We start from the raw sequence: 9,865 nt of genomic DNA, 5'->3' as shown, positions 1-9,865 counted from the left end.
TTTTAAAACGAGCGGCTCGTGGCGCCGGTGTGGGTTTAACGCAGGCGGGTGGTGATGGGGGGTGTAGGTAGGGGGTGGGTGCTAGTGCCAGAGATGTTTCAGGCGGTGTGAGGCCACAGAAGTGAATGTGACAAGCTCCTAGTGTAATTACGCTCACCTTGTTCACAGCTCAGACTAGGAAGAGGAGGAAAGACATTCAAAGAAAAGAAAAACACACTGATGAGACACTTCACCTCTTCTCCTCCCCTCCTTTCCTCCCCCAGGCAGCCTCATCTCATCGCTGTCTTACTGACTCAGGCCCTCGCCACTGAGAGAGAACTCATAATGTTTGCCTTTTCCAATTATTAAGGTGTGATGGTGGGCTTTCTGTATCAGATACTTTAATATTGAGTTAACCGTACTGTACAGAAGAAGGAAAAAAACAGAACATATATTATCTTTTGTTTGGTCCAAAAAAAAGGCAATTGAATAAATTATCTCACCATTTCCTCTTTCAACTTTTTAATCCCTCTGCTGTAATGAAATATGAATGATGCAACTTCACGTTGGCTGGGATACGTCTGTTCCCATCGAAACTATATAAGCTCTCTGAGATGCCTTGAAGTATTTGGGTTAGGAATACTGTAAACGGTGTTGTATTTCTCCTACTTTACTACTGTTAAAGCAGCACTGCTCTCTAGTGGTGGTAGTGGAACCCAGCTGTATTTCCATTCAGATGTGTTGCAGTTGATTAGGAACCCGCTGTCCCGTCCGTCATGATTATCCCAATAGATAATGACAATCTAATTCATTACCCTCCATGACTGGACTGTCTGATAGAGTCCAGAACTGGTTGCAAAAAAATCAGTGGAATTAAATTTAACTCCCAATGAGACTGTAGCCTTTTTATTCAAAGCTAATCACAGTTGATTTTTCCAAATGTATTTAATATGGTCCATCTGTATTACTCTGTGAGAGCCAAAGACTTGACCATGGTGTCAGTCACTACTGGCTCTTGTTATAGACTGAACATGGAGGTCTGGGCCTTTATGGCACTGGAGTCACTGTTCATTCCCAACTTCCTCTCTGGCTGTTTCCCCCCTCAGTCACTACATTGGCACTTTGTGATGGCACCTCCACACTGTTCGTCCAATCAGGATGAAGAGCAGTGCTGCCAGCAGGAAGTAGAAGACGGAGACGGGAGCAAACAGGAAGGAGAGGCCGTATTGGATGCTGAGGTGGTAGACTGTTGGACACTGAGAGGAGTGTTGTTGCTGGGCAGCGTAGTCCTCCAGAGTGTCCAGTACCTGGGTCCAGACTACATACATCATTATTACAACCAGGAGACATAGACCTGGATAGAGGAGAGGGAGAGGGGGAGAGAGAGGGGGAGGAAGAGGGAAACATTTAAACTCAATATAAGTTAATAGAACATAAATGTGTCTCCTGATTAGTGGCAACTCGTCATTCAGGGCAGGTGGGGTTGCCTGTTTGCATGTTATTTTGGCATTAATACATGTCACATATCAGTTTGCAAACAATGTAAAAAATATATATAATAATGTTAATAAAGCCGCATACATACAAACTTGGTCCATTTTTTTGCTTTCTTGAGTAAGGCAGCTCCAAAATGCATGTGTTTCAGGCTAGCTCAGTGCTTTCTGTGGTGGTGGGGCAGCCAGCGGAAAATACGGAGCGTAGGGGTTGGTAATGTTCTCTACTTGCGCTGTGATTGGCTCAGTGTTCTGTCACTCATGGGGACACTACGTCAACGCAAATCTAAGGGTAGAGCTAAAAAATTCACGCCCCTTGTGTGCTGCCATAGAGTTACATTAGAAGTGCCCATCCAAGAAGGATCAAGGTCATTGGCCATAGATAAAATTACGTCAAATCACGTTATATCTACAGCAGCTTTGATTGGACTGATCATGTCAACATCATACTTTCAAAATCTTAGCTAGCAAGCAGTCATCATCATGAATCAAAAATCTACTGGCAAATGTTTTTAAATCCTTGTCATATGAGAAGAAATAATGAAGAGAAATGATAGATAAAATGTACAGGTTCTCATCGACCATTGGACATTGCACAACAAGTTGTAAATTGCAAATTCAACAATGAGTGGTTTGGAAGGAATCAGTGGCTAAGTGCAAGCATTGCAAAGCAATCACTAGCCTGCTATTCAGTAGAGTGGGTGTGTGGTCCCAAGTCTGGGTTTAAGGGTCTCTTTTCCAAGCTTAAAAGGATAAACAAAAAGGATAAGCCTGTTTTAGAGAAATGTAATCATTGAGTATTATAAGAGCTTTCATTGTCTGAATATATGCCCCTTAGATTTATTCTATCATTTTTGACTTGGTGTACATGGAGAATACTGTAAAAACGGCCCATGTTCTGAATTCAGTTGTTGTGCATTTGACTACATCCGTCCTAGCTCGCTCATTAATGTTGTGGAAGGACCACCAGAGGGCAGGCTGGGCTCATGGATAGTAGCCCAACAAGGCATGGGAGACAAGGTAACCAGAGGCAATTAAGCACAGCTGACGGTACTAATGACATACTCTCCTTCCCCTATAAGAGAGAGAATGGAACCAGCAGAGAAAGGGGAAACTATCTCTGGAAGATGCCCACCGAGAAAGAGGAGCTATTCAGGCAGAACCACTAAGACGGTGACAATCCCGTGACTTTTTGTTGTAGTTTAAAGATAATCCTATTATGTTCTTGTGTCATCTGGAGAAGAAGATGTATGTTTTTTCCTTGGAAGATTTTCATTGATTATGTTGGAGTGTTTGTGTTGACCCAATGCCCTCAATAGAGAACTGTGTTCAATCAAGAAAACTTACTCCTGACTCGTTTATTCCACCTTCCCGCTTTAGAGTGACGCCCAATTACTTAGTCCGCTCGCATTGGTGGAGAATGCAGGTATTAGGTGGACGAGTGACACAAGGATAAGTGAGTAAATCAAGATTCTTCCCGTAGACCCGGAGGAACCATTCAAGAACGATGGATAACGCCCTACTACAACAATTGATCACGGCACAGCAGACAACCATAGAACTCCTGCAACAACAGCTGAGCCGACGAGAAGAACCTAGAGTTAAGCCAAGAGCGGCTGCTCACGCCATCTTACCTCGTCTCTCCAAGGAGGATGATATTGAGGCCTTTCTCATGACCTTCGAAAGGACGGCCACCTTGGAAGAGTGGCCGCCCACAGAATGGGCGAGCGCATTAGCCCCTCTTTTGACCGGGGTGGCTCAGGAAGCCTATTTTGACCTGGATTCCCGCGAAGCTGCGGACTATGGGCGACTAAAAACCGAGATCCTGTCCCGGTACCAGCTGACTGCCAGAGATAGGGCTGTAAAAGTCCATCAATGGACCTATACAGCTGATCAACCCGTCCGTGCCCAGATCTTCGCATTAATACGACTGACGAAACAGTGGCTAGAACCTGGAAAGGGAGTAGGACATGTGATAGAGACTCTCGTAGTGGACAAGATATTGAGAGAATTACCCAGTGACTTAAAAAGGGTTGTGGGGCAAGCCAACCCGTTGTCAGCCGACGACATAGCCCAGGCGGTAGAAACATGACGGTCTACAGGGGAGTTGTTAAAAAGTGACAAGGAGGAACGGAAGGAGTCTTCCAATCCCGTACCACGACTCACCCCGGCGCGCCCGCCGCCGAAACGTCCAATCCCACCCCGGAGGTGGGAGAAGTCAGCCACCACACAGCAGGGTCAGTGTTAAAAATGTCAGTCTCCCAACCATTATGCCCCACAATGTCCTAGCAAGGATGAGCCCATGGTCACGGAGTCATCACTGCCTATCCCCACACATCCCGTTTTGAGGGGGCAGGATCAACACTGTTGGTTAGCAGAGATAGCCCCAGCCTCAGAGATTCCGGTGCGAGTCGAAGGACAAGATGTGGTAGCTATTCTCGACTCGGGAAGTATGGTTACGTTAGTAGAGGAGCGGATGGTGACTTCCGCAGCACTGCTACCAGACAAAGTAGCCGTATCCTGTATCCATGGAGACACCCACTATTACCCCACTGTGAATCTGCCTATTCTCACTCCAAAAGGAAGGTGTACAGTCAGGGCAGGGAAAGTGCCCCAGCTGAAGGTGCCATTATTGATTGGGAGAGACTGTCCTCTATATAAGGAGCTTCGGCAGATGACGTTATGTACGGGAAGAAGAGGGACAGGAAAGAAGAGAAAATCCAAGCCCGAGGTAGTAGTCCTACAAGGAGACGTAGCCGCGTCCTCGTCCTCTGCAGCAGAGGAAGAAATAGCGACCCAACGTTTACGACAGATATTCCAGGAAACCACCGATGAAGACACATGTGAAGGGTTATACACAACGCAGGAAGAAAGGAGCAACCAGGCGCTAAGGGATATATTTGAAGCTCCATCCGAGGAGGGAACCTGGAAGGGATTCTCCTCGGTCACCCCTGATGGGGATGTGGAACATCCTCCACATCCCTCTACCGAGGTCGACCTGCCCCAGGAATTAAAGGGACAGTTCGGCACCTCGCAGCATAGAGACCCAGACCTAAGGGAGGCCATGAGGAAGGTGAAGGTGATCGACGGGAGGAACGTCGACGGATCAGGTGAGCCCCCTCTTCCTTACTATGCAATCAGGCGGGGTCTCTTATACTGGGTCGTACGACGAAGGGGGGAAAACCAGGAATTACTAATGGTGCCTAGGCCATACAGGGATACAGTTCTACAGTTAGCCCATTCCCACGTCCTAGGAGGACACCTGGCACGAGACAAGACTATTGACAGAATCATGCAGAGATTCTATTGGCCCCGGGTCACCCGGGATGTGGCCAGGTATTGTAGGACGTGTGATCAATGTCAACGTACAGCCCCACGGCCACACCTACGTAACCCTTTGATTCCTCTCCCCATCATAGAGACTCCCTTTGAACGCATAGCTATGGACCTCGTAGGACCCCTCCCAAAATCCGCCAGAGGACACGAGTACATCCTAGTGGTTATAGATTACGCTACCAAGTTCCCGGAGGCCATACCCCTGCGTAACATGTCGTCAAAGGGAATTGCCAAGGAGTTATTCCTGTTGTTCTCTCGTGTGGGCCTCCCCAAGACCATCTTAACCGATCAAGGAACCCCGTTCATGTCCCGGTTGATGAAGGTTCTCATCGACCATTGGACATTGCACAACAAGTTGTAAATTGCAAATTCAACAATGAGTGGTTTGGAAGGAATCAGTGGCTAAGTGCAAGCATTGCAAAGCAATCACTAGCCTGCTATTCAGTAGAGTGGGTGTGTGGTCCCAAGTCTGGGTTTAAGGGTCTCTTTTCCAAGCTTAAAAGGATAAACAAAAAGGATAAGCCTGTTTTAGAGAAATGTAATCATTGAGTATTATAAGAGCTTTCATTGTCTGAATATATGCCCCTTAGATTTATTCTATCATTTTTGACTTGGTGTACATGGAGAATACTGTAAAAACGGCCCATGTTCTGAATTCAGTTGTTGTGCATTTGACTACATCCGTCCTAGCTCGCTCATTAATTTGTTGTGGAAGGACCACCAGAGGGCAGGCTGGGCTCATGGATAGTAGCCCAACAAGGCATGGGAGACAAGGTAACCAGAGGCAATTAAGCACAGCTGACGGTACTAATGACATACTCTCCTTCCCCTATAAGAGAGAGAATGGAACCAGCAGAGAAAGGGGAAACTATCTCTGGAAGATGCCCACCGAGAAAGAGGAGCTATTCAGGCAGAACCACTAAGACGGTGACAATCCCGTGACTTTTTGTTGTAGTTTAAAGATAATCCTATTATGTTCTTGTTTCATCTGGAGAAGAAGATTTATGTTTTTCCTTGGAAGATTTTCATTGATTATGTTGGAGTGTTTGTGTTGACCCAATGCCCTCAATAGAGAACTGTGTTCAATCAAGAAAACTTACTCCTGACTCGTTTATTCCACCTTCCCGCTTTAGAGTGACGCCCAATTACTTGGTCCGCTCGCAATGTCTTAATCAAAATAACGGATTGCCTCATGTCCCCTTATGTTATAGATTGTACATCTCAATTGTCAGTAGAAGCCACATTTGTTTAAGCAAGTCAGCCATATCAGCTAAGGCTCCGCTGATAGCCAGGTGTACAGTGCCTTGCGAAAGTATTCGGCCCCCTTGAACTTTGCGACCTTTTGCCACATTTCAGGCTTCAAACATAAAGATATAAAACTGTATTTTTTTGTGAAGAATCAACAACAAGTGGGACACAATCATGAAGTGGAACGACATTTATTGGATATTTCAAACTTTTTTAACAAATCAAAAACTGAAAAATTGGGCGTGCAAAATTATTCAGCCCCCTTAAGTTAATACTTTGTAGCGCCATCTTTTGCTGTGATTACAGCTGTAAGTCGCTTGGGGTATGTCTCTATCAGTTTTGCACATCGAGAGACTGAAAATGTTTCCCATTCCTCCTTGCAAAACAGCTCGAGCTCAGTGAGGTTGGATGGAGAGCATTTGTGAACAGCAGTTTTCAGTTCTTTCCACAGATTCTCAATTGGATTCAGGTCTGGACTTTGACTTGGCCATTCTAACACCTGGATATGTTTATTTTTGAACCATTCCATTGTAGATTATGCTTTATGTTTTGGATCATTGTCTTGTTGGAAGACAAATCTCCGTCCCAGTCTCAGGTCTTTAGCAGACTCCATCAGGTTTTCTGCCAGAATGGTCCTGTATTTGGCTCCATCCATCTTCCCATCAACTTTAACCATCTTCCCTGTCCCTGCTGAAGAAAAGCAGGCCCAAACCATGATGCTGCCACCACCATGTTTGACAGTGGGGATGGTGTGTTCAGCTGTGTTGCTTTTACGCCAAACATAACGTTTTGCATTGTTGCCAAAAAGTTCAATTTTGGTTTCATCTGACCAGAGCACCTTCTTCCACATGTTTGGTGTGTCTCCCAGGTGGCTTGTGGCAAACTTTAACCGACACTTTTTATGGATATCTTTAAGAAATGGCTTTCTTCTTGCCACTCTTCCATAAAGGCCAGATTTGTGCAATATACGACTGATTGTTGTCCTATGGACAGAGTCTCCCACCTCAGCTGTAGATCTCTGCAGTTCATCCAGAGTGATCATGGGCCTCTTGGCTGCATCTCTGATCAGTCTTCTCCTTGTATGAGCTGAAAGTTTAGAGGGACGGCCAAGTCTTGGTAGATTTGCAGTGGTCTGATACTCCTTCCATTTCAATATTATCGCTTACACAGTGCTCCTTGGGATGTTTAAAGCTTGGGAAATCTTTTTGTATCCAAATCCGGCTTTAAACTTCTTCACAACAGTATCTCGGACCTGCCTGGTGTGTTCCTTGTTCTTCATGATGCTCTCTGCGCTTTTAACGGACCTCTGAGACTATCACAGTGCAGGTGCATTTATACGGAGACTTGATTACACACAGGTGGATTGTATTTATCATCATTAGTCATTTAGGTCAACATTTGATCATTCAGAGATCCTCACTGAACTTCTGGAGAGAGTTTGCTGCACTGAAAGTAAAGGGGCTGAATAATTTTGCACGCCCAATTTTTCAGTTTTTGATTTGTTAAAAAAGTTTGAAATATCCAATAAATGTCGTTCCACTTCATGATTGTGTCCCACTTGTTGTTGATTTTTCACAAAAAAATACAGTTTTATATCTTTATGTTTGAAGCCTGAAATGTGGCAAAAGGTCGCAAAGTTCAAGGGGGCTGAATACTTTCGCAAGGCACTGTAGCAGTGGTAAGGTCTTGGGACTGCTGTAGGGACAGCTTTATGTAGGCACCCTGTGTGGGCACCGTTTGTCACCGTTATAGTGTAATTAATGTATTGTTTAGTGTTAAGTTGTGTTCTGGGTTTGCTGGCATGCATAAAAAAGATGCTAAAATCGTCATTGTTCCACATTGAACTTTGAGCTTCATCTAAAGTTCAGTGGACCCAACCATGGCTAGTAACTCATGATGGTCTTGTTCCCCTGCTCTGATCAGATGATGCATGCATCAACCCATGGTTGCACGCTACATCATCGACTATGCCGTCTGGCATCAGATTTCTATAAAATATGATGTGATTAGCTGACATGTAAAAGTACCTATCCAGGCATTGTAAGATTTGGCATGCGTCAGCAATGTCTGAGCAGAGGAACACAACCGATAACTCGCCTCCAGTGAGCAAGAGTGCCCCGCCTACTTTGTAGAGCCTGTGGCTGGCCAATGGAGAGGCACAGATGATGACAAACCCACCAATCATAACAGTGACCACGCCCACTAGAAGGAAGATGCTCCAGAAGGCCCTGTAGACTGCAGTGTCAGGTGCCTGGTCATCCGTGCTTTGCTCAGAAGCACAAAATGGGAAGAGGTAGGCAGGCACACAGACCTTTTGGTGTGGTTGATTGGCTTTGGAAAAAAATGTGCATTGTATTTGTTTTGTTTATTATACTACAGTTCCGGTCATTCTTGTCATTCATCAATGAATGTATTGTCTGCTACAGTATTTCTATTTCATAAATAAGTGGGGGAAAACTCTCATACTTACTGATCCAGAAGTGCCACACCATGTTCTCCTCTCTCATGCCACTGAAGGAGCACCTCCAGAAGAAGCCCTGGTGGAAGAATGTCACAGTGTCCTGATCCTCCATCTCCCCCTCCCCAGGTCTGAGGGCCCCAGCCTCCCAGGTCTCTGATGCCCCCCAGGGCCACAGGTCTCCAAGGCCAGCAGCCAGTAGTCTGTCCCAAAGGAGAGCATCAGGGAGAGGGCCCCCAAGCCCCCGAAGAACCCAGCTAGGAAGAGGAGCAGACTCAGCCTCTTAGCAGGAGACATGACACTAGTGAGGCCTATCTGTCTTCAGTCGGTCAGTCAATTGTGAAGATGTGTCAGTCTATCGGTGTGTCGGGTGGTTCGGTCTGTCCGTATGTCCGTCTGCCTTTATGCGTCACTGTTTCTCTGTTCGGATGTTTGTCTGTCCTCCAGTATGTCGATTCGTCTATCGGCTTCGTCCCCACCAATAGCAGGACAGGGAAGGAGCCAGATACTATCCTACGTACTGTAGCAGACCTATCCGCCTTGATTTCCATTAGTAAATCATCAAATACTTTGTCATAGGGGTGTGTCCAGGGGCAGAGCAAATATAACCGTCCGATGACCATCCAATCAGAAGTATCGTGTTTGACATGAAGGCTTCTATTTATGCTTCATCTAGCTGGTTAGATGGTTATTTATGCTTCATCTATTCCCAGCAACTCCCACTCACCAATCAGATGTGGTGGGGAGACCTGTGTGTGTGTGTGTGTGTGTGTGTGTGTGTGTGTGTGTGTGTGTGTGTGTGTGTGCGTGTGTGTGCGTGTGTGTGTGTGTGTGTGTGTGTGTGTGTGTGCGTGCGTGCGTGCGCGAGAGGTATAAAAATAATCACTCTCGTCATGCGTGTGACACAGTGATACTGTTGCAATGTTTTTACACACATAAAAATAGAAGTGTGTGTGTTGTAGTGTACCGTCTGGTACTCAGACCTCTGATGGAACCCTCTATCTGAGTGTTTGCAGCAACTGCTTTTGTCCCCAAAATTCAACAAAATAAACAGATGTCTAATAAAGCGTTTATTTTTCTAAACAGGAAAAACAGTATAGGAAGTTTTTTTTTCTCACACACAATAACTCATAAGTAACATGTTTTTAGAAATTATTGAAAATGTAGAACTCCGAGAGACATAATATACTAGAACTCAGAGAGACATAATATACTAGAACTCAGAGAGACATAATATACTAGAACTAGAACTCAGAGAGATTAAAGATACTAGAACTAGAACTCAGAGAGACATAAGATACCAGAACTAGAACGCAGAGAGACATAATATACTAGAACTCAGAGAGATATA

At 45.3% G+C, this 9,865-nt stretch overlaps 1 protein-coding gene across 1 annotated transcript; it reads right to left on the bottom strand.

Moving 5' to 3' along the window:
* Positions 1 to 869: 869 nt before the first annotated feature.
* On the bottom strand, positions 870 to 9,097 carry LOC110527363 (transmembrane protein 182). The gene is given in 4 exon segments (XM_036982681.1): positions 870 to 1,333; positions 8,154 to 8,387; positions 8,527 to 8,676; positions 8,679 to 9,097. Coding segments are annotated over 4 exon segments (762 nt in total). The 5' UTR covers positions 8,812 to 9,097; the 3' UTR covers positions 870 to 1,088.
* Positions 9,098 to 9,865: the final 768 nt, after the last annotated feature.

Source organism: Oncorhynchus mykiss, chromosome 7 (assembly GCF_013265735.2).
Source record: "Oncorhynchus mykiss isolate Arlee chromosome 7, USDA_OmykA_1.1, whole genome shotgun sequence".
NCBI classification, from domain to species: Eukaryota; Metazoa; Chordata; class Actinopteri; order Salmoniformes; family Salmonidae; genus Oncorhynchus; species Oncorhynchus mykiss.
Note: the sequence above shows the minus strand (reverse complement) of the source record. Positions and strands in the feature narration are given on the sequence as shown.